Source organism: Leiobunum rupestre, chromosome 3, assembly GCF_980474605.1.
Source record: "Leiobunum rupestre chromosome 3, qqLeiRupe1.1.hap1, whole genome shotgun sequence".
Lineage (NCBI taxonomy): Eukaryota > Metazoa > Arthropoda > Arachnida > Opiliones > Sclerosomatidae > Leiobunum > Leiobunum rupestre.
The window spans coordinates 72,361,016-72,387,098 of NC_143386.1; the positions used below are offsets into that span (position 1 = coordinate 72,361,016).

Sequence of the window (26,083 nt, forward strand, 5' to 3'; positions counted from 1 at the left end):
AAATAGTAGCCGAGGTGCTAGTCACTCCGCGTAAACGGTGTACAAGCCCGTAACTTAGACTGTACTAATGAGATTACGCGTAATCTTTAGAGTCTGGAAGCCTCAGCCGTGGTCCAGCCTCATTACTTCTCCTAGTACACTAGAGTGCTGCAGGTAGAACACTTCTACAGGCGCTGGTAGGCCAAAAATAGACCAATATGAGGATTAGAAGCGCATCTTCCAAATGCTTTTTCGGGCGATTGGATAAATGTGTGACTGTGTTTGTTTTTGCAACTGAAGCTCCAGTTTTAGTTCTAGGAGTGGCCATTTGGAGAGGTCAGATTCACGGTTTGTTTTACTTATTTTGAATTCAAAAAGTTTGGAAAATAACGATTTCGCGATAATTTTACCATAACTACGTAGCGAGCGATAATTGGTGTTTTTATAAATTAACGTGGCCTTCTTGTTTGTATGTAGCTACTACGTCACTGCTTTAACTTTGGTTATATTGCGAGCGCGCGCTCAGGGCGCGAGAAACCTCGAATTTCCACGTGCGCGTGCAAACCTCGCGTGTCAAAACTATTCTAATAAAGCTAGGACATCGTGACGTAGGAGCAACATAAAAACAAGTTCGGCAAGCGTTGCTGAATTTATAAAAAGAACTATTTGTTCTGAAGAATAAGTAAAACATTTATAAACTACGATAAAAAATTACTTCTTCCCATCTGCCGCTTTGTCAATAACCATTGCTGGTGTAAGAGAGCAGTGTGGAATTTTGTTCTAATTCTCCCATTGGTCTATTTTTGGCCTACCAGCGACTGTTTCACCCGCAGAATGAATGAATGAATTTTTATTTGGCAAATTCCTTTTCGAGGAAGGAGCAAAGCTCACAGGCTATAATTATATTACAAGTTAGAAATATATATATTTATGTTAGAACTTATATTGAAATTGTTAAAATTATGTATATTATAAATACAAATTATTTACAAAGGTTTCTATATATGGCAGTTTATTGTTTTGTTAGTTGGCCCGCTTGATGTCATTTATTTTAAACCACCACTGCTTCAGGAGGTACTTCGTGTTTTCAATTAGATGGCGATCTCCCACATTGTCGAAGGCAAATATGGTCACCAGGGGTAACAAATAATGTTCGACAACTTTTTCTCCTCGATTGTTGGACATTCACGAACGTTATGGCACAGGTCTTCGTTGGGTTCCCCACGTAAGAGGCACGCTGGATCATTTCCTAAGATTTCACGGAGACGTTTTCCAGTCGGTAGAGCTCCATACATACCTACATATTTATTTTCCTTTTGATTTTACAAACCCCTTTTGAAACAGGGAGTAAAAAATTTAAAAATTGATTCTCAGGAGTGAATACAGAAATAAAATTTCTGGTGTACTAGGAGAAGTACCGAGGCTGGACCACGCGTATGAGGCTTCCACCCTGTATAGTGCCATCATTTTTGCTGCCTCGAAAATTGTCCATATATTTTTATACTATATTTTTCATACAAAAGTAACTCTAGCGAAATTGCTTTAAAAATTAGCAGACATAATGGATGGTTAAGATTAAAACTACCAGGCCCGGACTGGCCAGATCGGCTGGTTGGCGATCGCCGAGGGCCCCCGGCTCAAGGGGCCCCCAAATTGCTTATAATAAATTTTTCCTAAAGATATACTTTAGACGCGTTTGACGTTTCAAATTAATGTGCACGTAGAATCTATTACACTTTAAACGTTATTTGTTGTCCTATAAATAAACATTTAGATTTTTATTCCATACCCCCACACCGCCTGGTAAGGGGCCCCCTATTCAGTCTCTAGCCGAAGGCCCCCAAAGGAGCCAATCCGGGCCTGAAAACTACTATTACAGGAATTGTTTCAGAGAAACCAATTGTAAAATACGAAAACTTTAGACTGAGAGACTTTAATTTTTACTAACATTCTTATTTCTAGGACCAGTTAAGTTCCAGTTGCAGAGTTAAAAACTTCAATATAAATGATATGAAGTCAGTCATACTTGTATGCTAATAAATTATTTAAACAAATTTTTGCTTTTATTAGTCTGAATTAAAGAAATTATTCTTTATTATGAACTGTTCAAAGGCTTCTATAATCTTCAGAATATCTTGACTTTTAAAATAGTAACCCAAGGTGACTCAACAGAACCAAGAATAAAACAAATTACTGCTAGCTTGTCAACAAATAAGGTATTTCAAATTCCCGCCAAATCGTAGATTTCCCTAAATATGAGATAAAGCCGTAATTCACTTAGTTTAGCGTTCATGAACGAAAATTTAAGTCGCGTTGATGAAGTAGTTAAATTTATATACAAAGAAAAGCATTTAATCGTCAAATTGAGTCTGAGCGCGATCCCAAAATTTGAAATGTCGGCGGGAAATTTGAATTCGGGAAGTTGAATGTGTTTAAAAACAATGATTAACGAGTGCAATTGGCTTCATTTTTAGCTATTTCTCTAAATTACACTTAATTAATATCGGTAAAATTAAATTAAATCTGCAATTAACGGAGTCCTAGGATCTCTAATTATCTTAGTAAATGGGGTTAGTTGGAAACCCTTTCTATCGTTTCCGTAAATCGCGAAATTTTGCCCTTTCCAATGGTGAAAAAATTCTTGGGAAAATTTCCAATTACTTTAGTTTCCAGCACTAAATAATATACATTAAATAATTTAGGCTCACACTAAAGAAGTAGAAATAAAAAAATAATCTTTTAGAAAATATAATTTCAAAATTGACCAAACGCCTGTAATGTCATTCTCCACGCATTGCATAGGCGCGTATCGTGTAACTCACCACCAGTGTTTAGCTTAGTATTGCCTTCGCTAAAGGACTCCTGTAAAGGTTTCACACCTGCCGAATTTTTCTGCTCGAGGAGAAGTTCACATAAACGTACTTTCGGTGAAATTTCAAGTTTAAGGAAAACGCTAGACAGCTTTCAAACTGGCTCGATTTTATAGTTGGTATTATATTGGTAAATATAAATAATTGAACTAATGAATTACTAATTAACTTATGAAGTAAGTATAATTATATATAACGCGTTCAGTAAATGACTACATGTGATTTATTGGGTATTGAATATCGGTAAACAACAAAGTTTAATTACTGATTGAATCGAGGGTCAAATCACTTCCATTTTGGATGCGTCTTAATCATAGTAAAATGATTAAATCAGGTAATCCAGATTAAAAAATGTAATCAAGATTAGAAAATCTAATCACGATTTAATCAATCTAATCACGATTTAATCAATCTAATCACGATTTAATCAATCTAATCACGATTTTATCAATCTAATCACGATTTAAACTAGATTTAATCATTCTAATCATAATTTAATCATATTAATCATATCTAATCATTTTAATCAGCATTTAATCATTTTAATCAGATTTAATCAATGTAATCGGTTGAATCGAGATTTTATAATTAAAATCAAAACTAAAGTACGATAATTTAATATTAATTATTAATATTGATGATTCTATCGCAATTGTGTTTGATTATCGTTCTAATTTCTAATCGCGATTCAATTATACTAATCACGATTTAATCGTTTCAAACAGGATTTAATAATTTTAATCATATTTAATCGTTTCAAACAGGATTTAATAATTTTAATCATATTTAATCATGATTAAATCAGATTTAAACATTCTAATCGTGATTAAACGTGATTTAATCAACATATTCGTGATTTAATTTAATATAACAAAATAATCACAAGTAAATAGGATTTAATCTTTCGAGGGGTGCGTCGTTAATCAAGGAAGTGACCTGCCCCTCGGATTGAATGAGCTTGGTATGACTTGGAAACTGCGTGTGCGTATAATTATGAATGAAATATTTCGTTATTTACCACTGATATGAAACGTGATCACCTTTTCGAGTTATTCCAAGTTTAAGTTCACACAATTCTTAATTAATTTAATAACCATTTTGGGTTTTACACTCGTTATAAATTAACAACAAAATAAGGTAAATTTTCATTTCACGTTAAGCCCTACAAACCAAAACCTCGTAGTCGTTTACTAATTATTTGATATTTTATAATTTTAATTTCTTAAGAAACTTAAATTATTTCTTTCACAATACAAATTAATAATTTGTAGATGAACTGAAATAGCGACAGTCGTATTTTTCATGAACTACGCGAAATTTCACGGTTTTTTCACCTAAGGTACCTATTTCAACTTCTCCTCGAGCAGCCAAATTCAGTCGGTGTGAGACCTTTACAGGGGTTCTATAGTGAAGGCAATACTAAGCTAAACACTGGTGGTGAGCTACACTGTACGGCCCTATGCAATGCGTGAAGAATGAAATTACAGGCGTTTAGTCAATTTTGAAACACTATTTTCTAAAAAATTAATTTTTATTTCTACACGTTTAGTGTGAGCCTAAACTATTTAATGTATATTATTTAGTGCTGGAAACTGAAGAAATTGGAAATTTTACAAATAATTTTTTTTCCCATTGGAAAGGGCGAAATTTCGCGACTCACGGGAACTATAAATAACCGTAATCTAGCTCAATTATATATTGACCACTAATAGTAAAACTTGTTTAAATTTACCTATCACAATAATCAGAAAATTTTATTAATTGTAATTTGTTGTTTAAAATTTGAAACTTACTTACTAGTCAAAACGTGTATAAAATGTTTTTCGAATTTCTCTAGTTTGTGTAAGTGTTTATTTTTTTCACGGTCGGGTGCCACCCGTTTGGGGATGGCACACGGTGGGGGCCGCCCCTCCCCCTAGCTACGCCACTGGTCGTGGTGTCTAGTTTATTTTACAATTTTGACAATTAAAAATTTATGCATAATAAGTGCTTAACTCAAATCAAATGGTGATATATTTATACTGAATAGATATAGGATATGGGCAGGGTCCGTAAAAAGTGGACTACTACGTATTTGCATGAATCAACTCAATTTAACTGACTGTTACTTAGTGGTGTTGAGTCACCACCCTCCTACGCATTGTAATCAGGCCACCTGAATTAATGGCTTCAAAAGTCGCTTGATGACTTAGGCCTAAGGTGGTGCCTTGGGTATTAGCCTAGCTCATTATTATTATTATTATTATTATTAATGTTTTATTTCGCCTTTGTCTGTATCAGCGTCTATGGGAAGGTAATATTTGGGCTGGCAATACACACATAAAATGTTTTACCTGATCAATACTTTTGGTTTGAAAAGTACCGGGTGTAAACCACGATGTAAATTAAGTTAAAATTAATACCAAAATAACCTGGAGTTCAGCCTTGGGAAAATTCATTAGATAAAAACCACTTTTAAACAGCACTGTTCTATTCCAACATGCCATTAACTAGCTTAAAACCATGTTTAAATTAACAGAAGAAGTTGATGAGATAGTGAAAAACCAGTTTGATGAGCTTTCTATTCCAGGTAATTTTATGCAGAAATCAGAAGTCAGCTTCCTACCAGCAGCCTAGTATAAATAATCGAAACAAGCACTCTAGGTTGAGCCTGAATAAAACTATTCACAAACCTTCTTATTTAAAGACAACCAGGTAAAATCCACACTAAAATAGCTAATTTTTAGGTAAGGGAATGCTAACGCATCGCCCCTATATTAGCTTATCATCTCTATTTACCAGTCTTAAAAATTTCCTTAATGTGGCACAGTAACTGCCAAAAGCAGGGAAACATTTCGCATCTCTCTACGGCCCAGAGGCATTGAAGAACCTTCTACAAATCCAGGGTGGAAAAGGGTGAGTTCGGTGGGATTTGGAAACTGTGAAGAATTTGCAGCTGGGACAGGTCAAAAGCGGAAGTAGGGTAGATCATATGCAGTTTTAGAAATTGAACTGCAAACCTTTAATATTGTTACCACTGACAAGTACAGAGATTTAGGAAATAGTAGTAAACTACTAGAAATGAATTAATATTTGTGATTAAGACTAAGAGCTCTTTTTCTTATAGAAAGTTTGAACCTGCAGAGATTATTTGAGACTGTCCACAGATAATCCTGGAACCAAATATCAATAAGACTTCACTAAAAAAGGCCCAATCTAGACATATGGTGCAAAATATGTTATTTTCTCCTTGGAGGAAAACAGTATGCAGGAGTAGCAATCTGCTGGCTATTTTTGTTTCACCAGTGGGTTACAAGCTGCTGAACTCCCACTCACACAATCCGGGTTATTTTCACCTAGCGTCGTCTTTATGTGGTTGAGGCATGTTATCCCCTAGCCTGTTACAAACAAATATATCTGTAAAACTGCATCTACAACCATGTAACTTGCCAAGGAGTAGCTAGGCTACAAATAATAGTTAGTTTGAAATTTTAACTTGTTTATTTTAAAAATTCTCTTTAAAAAACAAATATTTAAAGTAAATTATAAAAAAGTAAATACAATAAATAATACCATAAAATAGGCTTTATTTGAAAAATTAAAATAAATTTCCACATAGTTTAACACAGCAGTTTTAACTGTACATGCTTGATAATTTGAGTATATCCTGTTTTATAGAAAATTTTGTCGAATCTAAGCACTTTTAACACAAATTCCTATAAATTATAGGGTTTTCAAATATTTAGTACTGCTTAATAAATTGCCACATAGCTTTAACATAGTAGTTTTATCTATACATGCTTGATAATTTTAGTGTATCCTGTTTTAAAGAAAATATTGTTGAATCTGTCAATCTGGCACTTTTAACACAAATTGATATAAATTATAGGGTTTTCAAATATTTAGTACTGTCAGAAGAATATTGAATAACAATTTGAATATTGCTATTCAAATTTAAAACTAGTATTTAGTTTATATCTTTAGTGAAAAAGTAAGCCTTGCCCATGTGTTTCCAGAATGTAATTTTGGTAAGCTCTGCACTAATTTTGTAACAAAGATTCGATAATTATTCATTTCCCTGTTACTCGCATTGTCAGCTCAAGAAATATGAAATCTACATTCAAGGCTAACTGCTCAAATCATCTCTCAAAAAGAATAGGAATTGAAAATAACTATATACCAAGGATTTCTGTTACAATACATTGTGATAAGAAAAATAAATCCAATAATTATTCATCATATACTCTCTCCAGGTAAGGTGATGTGTATAAGTTTGGGTAAAGACAAGTCTAAGCTTTCAGCTGTTGGTACACTGAATTTATAGTCGTAATAATCTAAGCCATGGTTCCAAAACAAACAAAAAAAAACAAGTTAAGATCCAGCACTTAAGGCCTTTTGGAGACCTAAATAAGTAAACAATTTTGTAAAGTCCATTTAAAATTTTTAAAGAGCTTCAGACACCAAAAAAAGTTTGATAATGAAAATTTATATCTTCGGCAAAACCATGTTAATTTTTTTCTTTGGGTGATGGCTTTCTACCAAATTGATTTACTTTTAGAATATAATACTCTTTTAACAATAAGTTAATATAACTGTTTGGCATCATTTAGACGCAATCCAGAAATTTCCACCACAAAATACAATACAGGCTAGGTAGCCTTATCAGTTCTTAACCATAAATAGTTCACAAAAAGTAGGATATAATACTACAGAATAGATTGTCTTGCCATCAAAGCACAGGTAAATATTTTGGAGCCTCATTCAAAAAGAAACAAATCCAAAATATAATTCTACACTTAAATTTACAATTATTAAAGTACATAAAAATTATTTCGAAACCTCTACATTCACTTTACTAACAGATTGCAACTATTTTCACTCTAACTGACAATATACAATTAATTTAATTTTAATTGCTTAAAGTACAAATCACATTGCCTAGGTTTTTCGTAGAAGCTAAAGAGCAATGAATACATAAATATATTAACACAAATTACAGTACAACATATCATTGCCTTGTGTTCATAATAATATTTTCTTCAAGCTTTCATCTAGTTCGTTGTACAAAAGTTTTGGTGTAGAACCACAAATATAAAGCTTTCCTTGGCTCATGTATGAAAGAAAATGTTTAATTTTTTGTAAGCTTGCATTCACTTGTTCATTGACTTGACTATTCAAAGACAATAATTCAGGATATTCTGATAAATTGTATCCCACGTAGCAGCCTAAGGAAAAATAAATTTAACTGTTAATTACCACCAGACAAAATCTAATAAGGTAGGGACATGGGGATGAGTTTAGTATTTCAGACCAGATCATGCTTACTGCTAAAACAACAGTAAAAAAAAATAATTTAAAAACCAGTGGGTTGAGCACTTTTGGTGTTACCAAGTGTATGAAACCTAAATTTAGACCTTCTGCTCACATCTGCCCAAAATTATAATCCTCTCTACGTGTCCAGCCAGCCTCTCAGTTTCGAAAATAGAGAGAAAGCTTTGACTCTATTATGGGATCTACACACAATTAATAATAATAATAATCAAAAGCTTTATTTGCAAAGAGAAAAAGCAAATGGGATATTCCCATTCAGCTGAAACTGGTTTACAGTGGGGTCCTTTGGTATGCATCCAATTAAAATTTTTAAAAAGCCCATCATCCTTGACTTAAATATGTTTACACTATTTATACTTCTAATTTCATTTGGTAACTGATTCCAATACCATTTTCATACATATTGTATAGTATTTTTTTGGGAGATCAGTTATGGAAAAGTCTAGTGTTATATGTACATCATTAAAAATTTCAGTTATATTAAGTGGTACTTTCTTATAAAATATTTTATGCATGAAGATAGACAAGTGGAACTTATATCTAACTTCTCTTAGCGTAAACCATCCTAATTCATTAATACATTCTGTCACTGAAAGTAGGCTTCATTTATTTTCTAGCATGCATAAAAAATTTGGTCAATTAAAAACCTGGGGTCTTTGAACTCCAAAGGGCTTCTACTCAAAGTGAACGCATGCAGCTTACAAGCATGGGTATATAAAACCAGATTTATAGCTAATAATAAGAAAAATGTGAAAATATAACTACAGCCAAACACTACCTAGGGCATAGAAAATAGAAATTTCCCATCTATGCACTAAGTTTTTATGGCACTGAGTGACCCTCGCTAGATCCACATGACACCTAGTAGTTGTGATTGGTGCCCAAGCATATGTAGTGCATATGTTTTTAGTATTTCCCACTCTTGGCATATCATGTGGGTGGTCTTTGGGTCTGATGATTATTATTTTACAAGAGCATGCATAGAACTGTTTTGGTGACTGGAAAGGCAAAGAAATCAGTTTTGGAAACCCCCTTTCAAAGTGGCAGATAAATATTAATCTAAAACTATGCATTAAATTTTTCAAATTAATTTCAAATTTGATCACTTCTAACGACAAATAACATAAATGAATGTTAAAAAAATTAAGACCATTTAGGTAAAGGATTTTCCATGGGCTAAAATTCAACTGACCTATATTTTAAATTTAATGGAAGGGCATCGAGTTCTGTTTACTGCTAAGCCCATGAAATTTTCATGAAGTAAATGAGCATACATAACGTTTTCCAAACCTAGTCTTTACAATAGTGAATGTTACATTTACTGACTCAGCAAGAGCCATTATTTGATATCCATAACAGACACCTAAAAAGAATGAGGATGGTTATCACTAACGTATTTTTGCTTGTAAACTATGTAGAGTTAATTTAAGTTTAGTTTCCGATAAAGAACACAATTTACCAGTTTAAAACGAAACTGAGTTGACTAACCGTGACCACCGTAAATGGTGAAAACACCTGGTAACAGCTTGGGATGTCTATTAAAGGTTTTGATGCAACCTTCAGCCCTTATATTTTTTTGTCAGCTTCAAAACAACCTCTCTCTCTTCTTTTAGGAAGAGAAGGAAAAAAAGATAAGTCATCTTCACATTTCTTCTCCAATGTAGATGATCTCTGATCCAAATGGATTAGGTTTTCAAAAGGTTTTCCCGAATATTCAATCAACAACTCTAACACATCTAACAAGGCTTCCAGAAAATTATCACCATTGACATTAACCATAATTTTATAAAGAAGAGGGCATTTCTTCATTAGACAGGCCATAAATGTCAGGTTTTTTTTACATCAAACCCAGAAATTTATTGTTTTAAGAGATAAATTAAATCATCAGAAAAAGGCAAAGATGCGCAAATTAGTGAGGTAAGTGACATTATTCGAAGCAAGCTTGAGTACCAAACTAGACAAAATATATCTTTAGGGTTGACAATGGAAACAATAAAGTCCTTTATAATCAAGCCCTCCTTGAAGGCTCCAAGATTAAGCAGAAGTGAAGAATATTCCTCAGTAGCTACTTGCTTTTCAATAGTTGAGTTTGCAAAATGTGCAAACAATTTTGTTTTTTTCCAATTTGATTAGAAGCCGATCCTTATACCTAGTATAAAGTTATTAAAACAGCCATACTAGCGTTAGAAATATAAAAAAAAGTGTTGGTTCCATTTAAATAAATTCGAAAAAGCATGTCTGCTAACAACATCATTTTGGTATAAGATTAAAGAAAATTTGAAATTATTACTCAGGGAATTTAGGTTGCATTCTTGCAATGCACAAAAAAAAAGCATACAGATGTTCCATTGCAGAGGATTATAGATTGCCGATCCAAACACTTTCCACATGTGAAACCAACATTGAAGTCAATGTCTAACAACTCAAAAAAAAGAGTCCCAGGTATTTCTATATTTTTGATCTTGAGGAGTTGGCTGTGTAATAAACTCTCTTCCCAAGTTAGGTAAAAACGGAGAGTTTATACGTCGTATATTAAAATTTTGACTGAAGACGCCTGATTAGTTATTTAAACAATACTTTATTTAGTTCATACCTCCACCTAGCTGTTCTTCAACCTCTGGCGACTGGGTTAACGCCTAACTATAGTTAGTTGCTCTCAAATGATTACTGTCTCCTATTACTTGAGGGACCTCCTATATATATTATCTATTATTTGGCGCCAGCCACTGCTGACGTCATTCACTAATCTTTCGCCCACTACGGGGTGCCTACAACTGTATATGGTTGCGTGACGAGTAAAGGGCAAGCCTACATCATGGAACAAACTCATATAGGTGTAGAATTTTCTGGAGGATTTTTAGAAGGAAAACTGTACCATACTAAGGGAATCATATAATTAATCCATTTGAGTCCATTGGCACCCCCTAAAATGGGCCGTCAGAATGATACCTAGTGCAACATGCCCCCCCCCCCCCCCCGACTCCAGTGGTAACACCACTAATTAATAATCAGTTTAAAAAGGTTATTTAACCATCAAACTTACTTTCCACACTCAAATTCGTCCAAATAATGCCGCAGTACCACATGGCCTACAAGGTATGTTCCCATGTTCAAAATAGCATTATCGCTGCCATCGAATATGCGATTTAATAAGCAGTTAGAACAAGTAAAGGAGGGGACTAAAAAGAAAAAAAAATACCTATAAAATGTACTTTATTGTTATTTTCAAAAGCCAATCAAAGTGGCGTTAAGATGTTGAATTTTGTGGTGGTTAAACTATTTACTATAGAAATAGGTAATAATAATAAGTCACAAATAAGCCAAGTCACTGACATTTTCAACTCGAGCTTAAATCAGGTAGGAGAGTCACTAGCATCTGCTAAACCAAACAAACTACGGATCAATTAGCAGTTGCAATGATGTGACCAAAAACGATATAAGACCCAATGAGATTGTTATTTTTTTAACTGAGATCTGGTCGTAAAGTAAAAAGAGTGTAGAAGTGGGGGTAAAGAATAAGTACCTCTATGTGCAACTAAAGAGAAAATCGAGCCAAGACAAATTCGCAAATAGACCAAAGAGAACACCTCTATTACATATAGCCATCTAGTTCGCTTTGTATTTCATGGCGAGACTAGCTCTCAGTAGATATTTCAAAAGGCACCAAAGTAGGGCTGATACACTTTTCGGTTTTATGCCGCTTTAAATGTTACTTAATTAAGTCAACTGATAATTTCTTAGAAAAAATATTTAAAAATATGTAAAACCAATTTGTTGCCAATTTCATAACCCTAGAAAATATACATTTTATACTTACCATAACATTTTTTTACAGCAGTTAATAAGTGAAGTTGTACTTCTTTGCTTCCATAAAATAATTCAAAACTTTCTGGAATTATAAAAGTTGTTCACATTAATGCGGTCAAAATTATATAAAAGCCAGGACTAAATACTTTGTTAAGGGATGAATAATTATTCGTACCATTAAATTCAAAAACACAGCTACAAACGGAAAAATGATATTACTATTACTTTTTTCTAATACTTCATAAAAACAAGTGCCTTTTCTGAATACTTCTATTTCACCAACAGTTGGTTCATATGGTATGGATCTAAAAGAAAGTGCTTTCCTTCTACACATGAATCCACATGATTGCGTGAATGATTTCCAAAGATGCATGACAAGCACTGTAGTTGATTACCTTTCATCTTAACTATGGCCAAATTATTTTTTTCCATGGCAAAAAGGTACATGTAAAACTCTTGGGAAAATATCCTAAAAAGATAGCAGTATTATTGCAAAACTAATAGTCAAAATTTAATTGTTTACTTTACACATTTTAATGTGTGCATATATAGAATGCAATGTGATACATACACCTGCATAAGTCATATAAAAAACAATGTGGCTTAGTAATTTGGCTATACAGGATTTAGTGTTCGTAAAGATATGGCATGTTATTGTCAATAGATTCCTTTCTCAAACATACGTAAACTTCATTATAGAAAAAAAATTGTTCATTCGGGTGTACATATAAAAGTATATATCGAATTAAACTAAGAGGAAATTTATAGTCCACCATAAATAGCCCTTACTAAACTAAACACGCTTGCCTCTGAATTATAATTTTAAATGTTTTAATAGTAAGGGTAAAGCACCAGCTACTACAGTTCATCAAGGCCTTAGAAGTATTCATTAATTTTCAAGGCTCTTTGGTGTTGTATCTTTTAATTTTAATGGGTTCCTTGACTACCTCAATTTCTTGTATAGGGGATCTGATTATTATTTGATGGCTCCAAAAATAATGATTAAAAAAGTTCAAGGATAAGGTCGACACATCAGATTAAAAGACACACCCTTCAAAATATTGTCCAAGAAACAACAATATATTTCAAAAGAAACACTCATCTAAACCCAAATTTATTAAAACTGTCCAACCGCCACCTTCAAAACCTAATGTTTTGCAAAACCAATCCATCTGCCCCTACAGGCTTGCGTGATTTCACCGATGAGCATCGTGACATCAAAAGTTGCTATACGCTATTTTTTTTTACGATGCAACTGAACGTACCCATGGTCAATGGCAGCCATATTGACTAGTAGGCCAGATAGCCAGACCCCTTATCTTAAGAAGGCTTAAATCAAAGGGGCGCCAGTGGTGGAGGCAATGTGGGAATTAGGATAAAAAGGTAAAAAGGGTAGTCAATGATAGACCAGGGGCAGAATAGCAGAAGGCAGTGGTTAATTCCCCCCTAGTGGCTGCAAGATTGCATATTCTTCCCTTTTGTGGTATAACTAATTGTTATTAGTACTTTGTTATACTAGAATAGTTACTGTGTAGTCTCATTGTAAGCCTCTAAGGGCCACGTTACCAACCCAATAGCATAACATACGGAAACACTATCAGGATCATAATAACGTTTTGATTGAGGATCACTCCTAACAAAAATTATTGTTTAATACTTCATCCTACTTTGAAAACATCAATTGACTTGACTTGAATGCAACTTGTAACCGTAACAGAACTAAACCAATAATTAAATTTTAAATTACCTCAATAGCTGCTTCAGATAAGACGTTTTTACAATTATGAGCTCCTAATGAATATAAAATTTTATTTTAGTTTGAGCACCACTATTACAGTGGCTTATACCAACATGAATGGATGGTTGAATTTCACGTTAGATACAATACCCATTTGAAAAGAGTGACAAATGTCTAGGGGGTGGAATGGTATATCACTATGGGTAGATGGAAAATCGTTTTCGTGAACTCATGCATCAAGAATTTCAACCAAACATGCATTTTTATAACTTTGATATGTGGATAAGAAATATTAATTAGACTAAATAGTATTTCATAACTATTTTTAAGTATGATAAGGTCACAAAATGAATTCCACATTTATAAAATTTATAATTAAATATAACATAATATAATATAATATATTTTTTAAAAGTTTAATAAAGTGAATTTCTCTCTCAGCTTAAGGCTTCAATTAACTGATTCGTGACAGTCACTAACACTTAATAAGTTTTGCCAAAAATTAATTATGTTATATGCAGAACGTCTGGGACTGCGGCTGTTGAGGTTTACATGGCATTTATTAAGTGATATAATTTGACGCGCTTCCTTCAGGTCTTTTTCGTGACAGCATATACCAAAGTTCTTTGTCAAACCGAATCATAAGTGTAATAATACCGTTTTCATTCTTATTTTGGGGCGACTAGAGATTTTTGGCTATTCTTTTGCAGAATGACTAACCTAAGTAGGTCCCAACTAAATTTTTTTCATTCGATTTGAAATAAATGAAAATTTATCTTGTACGTGCAGCGTGACTCAAGGGCCCGGCGGAGCATGTTTTATTCCATTGATATAAATTTTACAAACTGAGCTAATTTTCCATTCTTAAATTCTCTTCAAGAAAAACATTGCATCATTAATTGGTAAATATGATTTAAACCACGATCAAAGCTGAGTCCCAGACTTTTGTGTTAAGTATAATTTATTTTTGGTGCATATTAATTTTTTATAAGCTGTACAGTAAATATAAAACCAAAAAATTAATAGTTTGAACGGTTTAGGTCACTGTTTACATTATTTTAGCAAATGAAAAAACAAATACTATATTTATATATATATATATTTTAATGAATACTAGCTTACCAATACTTGCATTAGACAATGACAAAAATCAGTTGGGTCTAAGTCTTTTTTTTCAAAAAAACATCAATATGAATTGTTCCGCAGCTGAAGCGTGTATACAATAGGACACTTGATTTACAAACTCTGAAAATGTAGGTATAGTAACATTTATGAGTGCTTATTAAAGTGGAAATTTTAAAAACCTAGCTCCTCGTATTTTTATAGCGTAGCTACTTGTAGGTCATATACACTTAATTTGGTATGGTTATTTTTGTGAATTGTTTATATTTCTTTGTACTTTATGTGGAGATAAAAGTACATCAACAACCAAAAATAATTCCCAGGGATTAAATTAAATTTGAAATAACTTAAGGTAGAATAAAAAAATGAGTTTCAGAGAACAAATAGGCAACATAAACACAACTATAGTTTTAAGGGGTGCACTGATATATCAGTAACTAAAGTTGATATTGGCCGATACCGGTATCCGAAAAATATTTGCAGGAAAAACATGTCTCATAAGACCAAAGAACGTTTTTAAAAGACCCAAAGAGTGATTGGCCGCGCCACGTACACCAGACTTCAGAAGCTAGACCATTTTTGTTAACAGGGGGTTTAGAGTTTAAACAAATAAAATCAACGATATTAGATTTGTGATAATATGTATCACGTTAACAGGACAGAAACATATTCTGATATGCTCTTGCAAACCTTTTTAATGAAAAATTAGAATAAAATGGTATGACAGTGCACTGAACCGTCTTTTACAATGATTTTATCATACACACTACTGTTATGATGGATGACTTTGTTAATATCGGCCACGGATAGCCAATATATCGGTCAGCCAATATATCCCCTTACCAAAAAATAAGTTGGATTTTAGTTGGTATACACATTTTAGTTGACATTAAGTTGGTTTTAAGTAGGCTCAAGTGGTACGTCAGCATATTTCAATAAACTAGTTAAAGGGGTAATAAGTTGTTATTAAGTTGAGTGGGAAAATACTTTTTTCTTTAAGTTGGTAATTAGTTGGTTTTCAGTTGGTATTTAGTTAGTATTTGTCTCAAATACAAACTTAAAACCAACTTAAAGTATTTCCTAGACAACTTTTTTTTGGTAAGGGTCGGTTCTACCCATATTGGTGCATCCCTAATAGTTTTATGTTTAAGCTACTGGTTACAGTAATAAACTATCAATTTTAATGTTTGTTATGTAAAGAATAGCTCCCATACTGTGAAAATGTTATCAAACAAAAATTAATTAAGGAACTTAATTGTTACCTGAAAATGAACAGTTTGGCTCTGACGATGTGCCAAATATCAACTGATCTTCTCGGTTCATACACAAACCCTGCAATACCACTTTGCAACAATCTGTAAACGTTTTAGAAATAACTTGTATGAAAACTGGGGTTTCCTAAAATACAAAGTTATAAATAAGATCAGGATTAAGTTTGAATATGATTTTATACTTAAATTTTCAAAAGTAAAAAGAAAATATATAGACTATAAATCGTTATCCATTAAAAAGAAACGTTCATTTTAATAAATATTTATTGTTATTGGATTAATGTAGTTACTTTTAAGGTTCTTGGTTATAGATTAAAATCTAACAAAATGAACCAATTGTGTTCTTTGTACATGGCATCATATAGCACCATTCTTAGAAATCTCCTATTTGTAAGCTGTTGTGTCATCAACCTAAAACCAAAAAAAATTATACTACTTTAATTGTAAATCTAAGTTATTGATAGTATATGAATGCATGAGACTTGTAAGCGCAACTTCCATTTTAACTAGTATCAGTGACTAAATAATAATAAATGTGCAAGTAACAACTTCATAATAGTTCTTTGCCCAATATTGATTTGATGGGGCACTACATTATAAAAAAAGAACCGAAGTGATCTGAGGAATACCAATCCAATGGATCTAACTATACACAGAAGAAGTTCAACTCAAACATTATGCAAGACTCAATTATCTGTTATGTAGACTAGAAGATACAGAAAAAATTTGAAATTCTCTGATACACCATCCAAATAAGTTGATGACGACGTGGCAGCATGGGCTTATCAAAATAGTTTTTTTTTAAAAACATACTTGTTACCTTGTAACAAAAAAAAAACAAGTTTGATCTCATGCAATCAGAATCTGATAAAGTTTCTAGTTTAACATTGAACAGTTATTTGAAGAAATGGTTCCATTTTATGAAATTTGAATCGTTGGTATTAAGTCTAATATGATGTGCAAAAAGTTAGATATTATTAGATATATATAACCATCAACAGCCCCAATATAAGAGACTTATTGTAACCCCACATTAACAAGCAATGTGTAAAAAATTCTCAAAATAATGAAATTGAGGATTTAATACAGAAAAATGCTAACAATCATTTCAGCTCAATGGGGAAATTTTTCCTTCGCTGGAAATAATTAAATGAACTATATTTTGGAAGAAATTTTTGTGGGTTAGTACTTATTACTCCCCATGAAAAGCATACACTTTACAATTTTTTCATATAAACTACTTTCAAATTTCAGTCTAATTAAAAACAATTGATAGAAGGAAAGTGAATTTCGGAGATTTGATGTTACATTCCCGAATGAGCCCCTTAATTCAGTTTTGTCCAGGCCGGACATTTCCATTATTTTCCAAACTTATGGCCACCTGGAATTTTCCATTTCCAAACACTGCATACTGATGCTCGTTTCAAATAACTTGGGATACACTGATGTCATACACAAATTTTTCTATACAAATACCCCGCAGATGTGATAATTTATGTAGCATACAGTTTAACACATTACTTTTGTGAAAAAGATAAATGGCTCTGATCTTCATCTCTCGCTTTTGCTTTCATTTTATTTAATACACTTCTTTTAACATATTTATTTTTCCTTGGAATCAAAGCTCTATCAGTGTGGCCAGAAAATCCATCACTTCTTGATGTCATAGCTTTTGAAGGGTAAAATTTCCATGGTTTAGACATCTCTGTAACTAAAGTAAAAAGAATATGACTATGAATACTTGAACCCAACAGTAATATTACTTATCTAAGTCAGGAGGAAATGAAAAATAATCATATAATATTATAAAATTTTTAAAATTACTTCACAGTTGGTATTTTTCACTATTGGGAATTTTAAAAACTCAGATCTAGTTGAGTTCCGGGGATTCCTGCTTAATCAGTTTGTCTTAGTACAATATTTAAGTACCATATAATAAATTTCACAAGCTCTGTATTTTCTCATGTGCAAATTTTCAATTCTATGACAAATAAGTGTCTCAATTTGGTTATATTAATTAGTTTTTACTGTGGTAGTATCAAACCCCTTAGCCAACTCTTTTCATGGAGTAAAACAATGGTGGTAATCACTAGGGCAAATAGTTTCCTGAGAAAGAGAGACTGGGATAGATGGCGAGAGAGAAAGCCTGAAACTATGAGACTCGATGGGGAAAGATAAGAGCGGTGGTTATTCTTCCAGAATCAAGAGGAAAATAAGGTGCAGTGTTTCCAGCTAATAGGAAAATTAAAGTTAAGGAATTATGGGATTGAAATCACAAAATTGTCGGAGAAATATACGATTAAAATTCCAAAATTATAGGAGAAGTACAGTACTTATTTTCAATTTATAGGGGTCTTATATGGTTAAAATACAAAAATATATGAGTTTTACAAGTTATTTAACAGAAAGCGTTGCATTAATTATTTTATTGTAATTTATAACCGTTAAACTTTCAACATTTCATAGTTAAAACTTTTTCCCTTTAAAATATCACATACATAAATAGTTAGTGTTGAACTATGTTAAGCTTCAAACATTTTATGGTTAAATTATCTAGTTTAAAAATGTCACAATATTATGAACTTTTTTCACTTTTTTACAAAAATGCGAGATTTTCAATGGTAATGGCATCTTTAAGTTTAGTGGTAGCTTGTTCAAACCAATTATAACCAACTTCCTCTTCTTTTTTATTTGATTTTTGTAGATACTACAATTGAGATGGTAAATCAGTTATTCCCTTCTTTGCCTGCAATTACTTTATTTTTTTCCTCCTGTTTTTCAAGTCTAGCGTAAGAAGAATGAGCTACTTTTGAAGCTATAATAAAATCTTTGGTAGTAGGGAAAAGGTGTAAATGTTGTCGGTATGGCCTTAGCAGTAAGACATACGTTAATGGTCATCAGTGACAAGTTAGTTCTGTCCTATGTTAGACATCGTTTGGCCTCAGATAAACTTCTCCCAACCTATGCGCATGGCCATAGCCCAGGCATTGTTGTACACCAGGCAAATAGTATTTTAAGGGGGGAGTGATACAAAAGCAGGGGTCTTGGGGGTTTGTGTAAGTGACGCCAGGTCAGTGACATAGCAATGGGGGAGGAAGGGATGGTCCACCCCAGGCGGTACTTTTGTGGGGGCAGAATTTTTCATGAGTTACCCTTGGAAATAGGTAGAGGAGAGAGAGAGAGAGAGACTGAAATCTGGTGTATATTAAGAGGGTACGTGGATAACATTGGGACCACCCTGGGTAGAAAACAGGTCTAGCTACGCTACCGCACCAGGTTGGGCGAAACAAATCCCCGTACAGCTAGTTCGGGTTTTGATAAGAAACCTTAAGTATTATCGTAAGGTGGTATACTTTAGTATAGGAGCTACACTATAGCAGAACTCATGAAATAGTTCTACTTTATTTCATTAGTATTTCAACTATAGTACTACTTCATTAACTATAGTACTACTTCATTAACTAATAACTATAGTACTACTTCATTAACTATAGTACTACTTGAAAAGAGACTTAAAACGGTTTTAAAATTCATAATTTATTTATTTAGAAAATCCAACGTTTCGGAGGAACAGTTCCTCAGAAACGTTGGATTTTCTAAATAAATAATTTGTGAATTTTAAAACCGTTTTAAGTCTCTTTTCATTTAGTTTTTCACAATGTCCTTCTCTTCACTTCTATAGTACTACTTCATTAACTAATAACTATAGTACTACTTCATTAACTAATAACTATAGTACTACTTCATTAACTAATAACTATAGTACTACTTCATTACTAATCACTATAGTACTACTTCATTAACTAATAACTATAGTACCACTTCATTAACTATAGTACTACTTCATTAACTAATAACTATAGTACTACTTCATTAACTAATAACTATAGTACTACTTCATTAACTAATAACTATAGTACTAGTTCATTAACTAATAACTATAGTACTATTTCATTAATTATAATACTTCATTATCTATAGTACTACTTCATTATCTATAGTACTACTTCATTATCTATAGTACTACTTCATTAACTATAGTACTACTTCATTAACTATAGTACTACTTCATTAACTATAGTACTACTTCATTAACTATAGTACTACTTCATTAACTATAGTACTACTTCATTAACTATAGTACTACTTCATTAACTATAGTACTACTTCATTAACTATAGTACTACTTCATTAACTATAGTACTACTTCATTAACTATAGTACAACTGCATTAACATAAGTACTACTTCTTTATCTATAGTACTACTTCATTAACTATAGTACTACTTCATTCGCTATAGTGCTGCGTGCTACCTGCCATTAGCGATTAACATCTGAAACCAACTCTTATTAAATCCGAAAAATTAATTTAACATATAATCAAACGTTTTAAAATAATAATCAATAACAATCATTCCATTTTTTTAAGAATCCGTCTGTAAAATTAAAATTTACTCGCCTTAATCGTGGGACAGACCTAATCGTGGAAAGTGACAAGAGAAAAAGATATAGAAATACTAGCAGACAACTTAAACTACCGCGAAAAATAACATTTTAACCCTCACCAAAAAATAAGTTGGTTTTTAGTTGGTATTCAATATTATTAACATTTAAGTTGATAATAAGTTGGTTTTAAGTGGTCAGCATATTTCAGTAAACTAGTTAAGTTGGTAATAAGTTGGTTTTAAGTTGGTGGGAAAATGCCTTTTTCTTTAAGTTGGTATTTAGTTGGTTTTTAGTGGTCAGAAAATGACATATTATTTGTAAGTTGGTTTTAAGTAGGTTTTAAGTTGGTATTTAGTTGGTTTTAAGTTGGTATTTGTCTCAAATACCAACTTAAAGTATTTCCTAGACCACTTATTTTTTGGTAAGGGAACAAGAAAACATATATATCCTCGCTTCAGCTGCTATAAATACGACGTAATCCGCATTATCGGTAAGTTTTCTTCGGCTGACATTCCTCAAAATTTGGTTGATTTACACGTGTAGTAGATAAACATTTCAAAATCCGATAATTTTGATAACCCGCTTTCTGTTATCACCCGTTTACCGTTATCAATTATGCTAGGTCCCAAAGTGATCACGTTAAGCGGGGTCTACTGTATCAGAAAGTGTGCTTTATTAAGATAGAGCTAACAGAAACTCCACTAATTAATTAAATACCATCAAGTCAAAGTCGTCTTTGCAATTTTATAAAAAAAACCTCTAATTCATCTCGTTGTATCTAGTATTAAACTTATTTAATGCATGTGTCAATAATTTCTTTAACATGCAAAATAAAACTAATATTCTAACTAATTAAGTGATCACGTTAAGCGGGGTCTACTGTATCAGAAAGTGTGCTTTATTAAGAGCGAGCTAACAGAAACTGCTAGTCAATTAAATACCATCTAGTCCAAGTCGTCTTTGTTGTAATTTTATTAAAAAAACTCACTAATTCATCTCATTGTATCTAGTACTAAAGTTATTTAATGCATGTGTCAATAATTTCTTTAACATGCTAAATAAAACTAATATTTAACTACAGTACTACCTCATTCACTATAGTACTACTTAATTAACTAACTATAGTACTACTTAATTAACTAACTATAGTACTACTTAACTAACTATAGTACTACTTAACTAACTATAGTACTACTTAACTAACTATAGTACTACTTAATTAACTAACTATAGTACTACTTAATTAACTAACTATAGTACTACATAATTAACTAACTATAGTACTACTTAATTAACTAACTATAGTACTACTTAATTAACTAACTATAGTACTACTTATTGAAAAGAGACTTAAACTCTTTTCAATTAGTTTTTCACAATGTGCTTCTCTCCACATCTATAGTACTACTTAATTAATTATAGTAGCACTTAATTAACTATAGTACTACCTAATTAACTATAGTACTACCTAATTAACTATAGTACTACCTAATTAACTATAGTACTACCTAATTAACTATAGTACTACCTAATTAACTATAGTACCACTTAATTATCGCGGTACTTAATTAAATTAATACCGCAGGCCCAAGTAATAAATAGTTAAAAACTAATATTTTAACTAATTAAGCCTTGGTTTTTAAAATTAATTACGAGCTAAAACAACATGAAAACCATTCCACGAAGTTAAAAAAGTGTAAATAAAACACAATAACCAAGATATTGATATAAAAACAACATTTTACCTTTCTAAATTCGTAATATATAACAAAAAAAGGTATAAGAACAATTAAATACATTCGCTGACAAAATTATTAAGAAATTAGCAAAGAGTAAAAATCTTATTTTCAATCCTATAATCCTACGGAGTCCCAACATGTTGGTTGATTCTTTGGTCGATGCAGCAAATCAAATCCTATCCAAAGATTAATATCAATTCAAATGCATTATAAAGCCTACAGGACTCTAAAATTGTTGACTCTTTCGTCTTTGTAGCACCATGCTAGCCTTTCTAAAAATGTTATGTCTGGCAGCACTGCTCCAGCCTAAAGCTCCATAGACTTACTCATGAGTAAGTGTCAAAATACGACCATTGAAATAGCTCCTTCTACGCATTGTAACCCGGCCACCTGAATTATAGGCTTTAAAAGTCGCAAGATGACTTAGGCCTAAGGTGGTGCCTTGGGTATTAGCCTAGCTGATTATAATGACAATAAAAACTATTCTAACAAAAAGGGGGTGACGTATCCAGCGGAATGACTAAAAACCCAAATAATTTTTCAGTATAAAACCAGGATTAATTAATATCAAGAACTAATTTATGTATATACATAAATTAGTTCTTGTTAATATAGAGATAAAAATGTTTGCAGCAATCGAGCACCCCAGATTTTGATGAACCTGTTACTTAAAACGGTAACATTCAATCTAGAAGGGGTTAGTCGGTCAAAATCTTTTATAATTAAATAGTGCCATATAGATATGGAAGACTAATTATTTATTTTATCCAATTGTTTTTAGTATTCCTTTATATTACTCTAAATATTTTTTAATTTTTGCAGTTAGTATTGCGAACCCTCTGTTCCGCTTTTTATTTAATTTTAGAACACATAAATCGATGAGAAAAAGAAGAAAAATATTCATCCCGTCACTGATTATAAAAATTAAAAAATAAGTTATGATGATAAAAAATTAAGAATCTTGAGACGTAGGCCTCCCGCCGAGTGAGCGGTTGTGGTCGAACAGACCATCCGGTCGCTCACCGTGAATGAGATCCGTCAGCCTTAAAAAATGAATTCAATCGCTCGGGTAGATATCTCTCGACTTTGCGGCAGAACACTGGGATTAATAGAGGCTCTACAGAATGATTAACAGCTTGTTTAAAACTGGCTGCTGAAATAGGTAAGCGATTGAATACTGAGAAATCTGTTGCAATGTATATTGCAAAAACAATCTTTGTCGCAAGTGCATTCAATGGGTGGAACCATTAAATTTGCCGATTCGCAATCGTGTTCCGCTATAGCTGCGGCTACGAAAGATACCTCGATTTTCTTTGAGCTTCGTCGTTCATTTACTCATTTAGAATAGAGTTTTGACATACTGTACCGCACATACGTTCACCCGCATATGTATTACGGTCCTAGGTTTTAGAGCCTCATCTCATTAAAAACAAAGGACAGACTGGAGCGTGAATCTTCTAAAATGGTCCCTCGGTACGAACAACATCTTCATCGACTTAACTTGTTTCCATTAGCAACGCGACGTCTACGAACCGGTTTCGTTGAATGATTCAAACTCTTTTAAAATGTCTACTTCATTCGGACTGAGAAGCTCTTCAAAATAACATAGTCGAGGTTTAAAGCTCCCAAAACCTTTCAAAGCACATTGTTCTACTGCAATTTTGAAAACTGTTTTTCACAAATAGGATTGTGAATGAGAGAAATTATTTACCCTATAATATTAAAGTTAAGTCGGCAATCGGTAGCTTTAAATCACGTCTGGAAAGATATAAGAACTGTGGAACCCATTTGTTTTAAAGTCAAATTAAATTGCCCTAGGTTTCACATCTGTTGAAGTTTAAGTTTAATAGTATTTATTTTGAAATTTAAACGTCATTACTCAAATTTTATTGTTAATCTCAAATTTAAATACAGTTCTTTCAAATTTGATTATTTATATTAATTGATAAGTGGGGTTCGCTTAAAAATTTCCAAGCAATTATCTCTTAACTTGATTATTTTATATTTTATTTTATGATTTACAACAAAATGTATTTATTTTTATTATTATCCGGCTCGATCCTAGGTGTCCTGCAAGGCTAGCCACGTATTCCAATAGTTAGAATGAGTGCGAATAATAAATATCTTTGCGATGATGATAAGCTCTTCTGTGACGACTTCTACAGCGCCAGGCTTGTCCATCAACCATTAAGCACGCTCTGCTACCATGTCGAATAAACAGGCTCATAACTAGGCAAGGGATGCGACACGCATTTTTAGTGTTGGTAAAAGTAGATGTCAATCCCAAGTTCCGTGTACTAGATCAGGAAAACATCGACGCGGTATTAGGATCGCAAGTGATGACCAGGGTTAAGAAGGGACTATGTATGGAGGACCCGGCGAAAACTCAACTTCCAACCGTTTCGAGCCACTTTCGAAGAAGCATTTCATTGGCTCAGCATCATGTCTAGAGACAACCCGGATTTTCTTAATCTATTCGTGGTGTCGGATGAACATCCGTTTAACAGAGATGGCCTTTTCAACCACCAGAATAACCACATCTGGGGTGATTTTTGTTCGTGTGCACGTAGTTTAATTAATAACTACAATTTTGGCATAAATCAAAGTGATATTTTTTTGAAAACAACATTTAAAACGCCGACCCGTTATCGTTGACGAGACCTCACCCGTTAGCATTCACGCAACTGTCCGCTCGCCCCGAAAACAAAACTAAAATGAGTCAGTAATTCCCGTGTTCGCGTAGAGAAAATAACAAGTTCACCAAAAAGGCGAATAATACTTTTTCCTTGCCCGTCTACCATTTAAACAGGGAAATATAATCATAAGTCTTAAATGTACAAGATATTTCATGTTCAGGAGAAACCGTCAAAGGAGTAGTAGACTCGTAGGTTCTCAGTCACCTATATACGTTACTACCTCTAAGTTTTTTCGTATAATGAGATTGTTTTGAAACTTTGCGTTGCACGCACCACAAACATACATTGAAACGAAGGCGAGTTTAAGGATGGCTGTTCTGTCTGACTGCCATTTTATTCCACTAGCGCGTATGACCCATTTTCTATAGAGAGACAGAGAGAGATCCCAGAGGGAGAGATGAGGAAGATGTTGATGACCAGTGCCGGATTAAGCCAGCGCGGGGCCTGTAGCATATGTTACCAAGAGGCCCTAGGTTTCAAAAACGTGTTTCGCGGGGAGCAGGTTTGATTGGATCTCTAGATTAATATTCCCAACTCATTGCTTCTACCTTAAGGTTATTACAAGCACGTAGATGTAGAAAGTCTAAGGGGGGGACGGGTTATAACACAACCAGATGAAATCGCGTTAGCAATAACGCATATTTAAAGTACTGGCTAGACTCGGGACGAGTGACAATGACATTTCCGCGCGTGAATCAAACGAAGTTTTTTAATACCTTTGCGAGAAAATGATAATATTAGTGTTCCTATTAATATATTTAATATATTAATATATTTTACTGTGCTGCGTTGCGGATATTTCAATTCATTTTTACGTCTTACTGTTCATTTCTTAATGTTGTGCGCCTTTCGTAAGAAAGGAATCGGGTCCTAAGGGGGGGGTTGAACCCCCTAAACCCCCCCTTATATACGTCCTTGGGTTATTACCTCGTTAGTAGTTACACGAAGATGCCGCTGGACTCATGCATAATGTTTTGTATAGACTAGTTTAATCTCTAGATTTTTTAATATTTTTGTTTTAAATTCAAAATTTTTGGCTTCGCTGTAAATTGTTTTCCTTAGGCGCTGGGCGGCGGGGGCCCCTCGCCTAGAGCGGGGCCCGTAG

At 33.0% G+C, this 26,083-nt stretch overlaps 1 protein-coding gene across 4 annotated transcripts; it reads right to left on the reverse strand.

Annotated features, from left to right (window-relative positions):
- Positions 1 to 6,444: 6,444 nt before the first annotated feature.
- Positions 6,445 to 22,460, reverse strand: LOC149954563 (uncharacterized). 4 transcript variants are annotated; one of them, XM_090169136.1, is made up of 10 exons: positions 22,289 to 22,398; positions 17,619 to 17,808; positions 16,388 to 16,508; positions 16,089 to 16,181; positions 14,827 to 14,949; positions 13,714 to 13,757; positions 12,192 to 12,435; positions 11,977 to 12,048; positions 11,203 to 11,338; positions 6,445 to 8,053 (listed from the first exon to the last, which is right to left on the reverse strand). In XM_090169136.1, the coding sequence occupies exons 7-10, from the start codon at positions 12,337 to 12,339 to the stop codon at positions 8,017 to 8,019; spliced, it is 393 nt and encodes a 130-aa protein (XP_090025262.1). In that variant the 5' UTR covers positions 12,340 to 12,435; positions 13,714 to 13,757; positions 14,827 to 14,949; positions 16,089 to 16,181; positions 16,388 to 16,508; positions 17,619 to 17,808; positions 22,289 to 22,398; the 3' UTR covers positions 6,445 to 8,016. The 4 variants fall into 4 exon arrangements, with proteins under 4 accessions (XP_090025262.1, XP_090025263.1, XP_090025264.1 ...); XM_090169137.1 differs by having other exon boundaries at positions 16,089 to 16,224; XM_090169139.1 differs by lacking the exon at positions 6,445 to 8,053 and adding an exon at positions 8,062 to 9,522 and having other exon boundaries at positions 22,289 to 22,460.
- Positions 22,461 to 26,083: the final 3,623 nt, after the last annotated feature.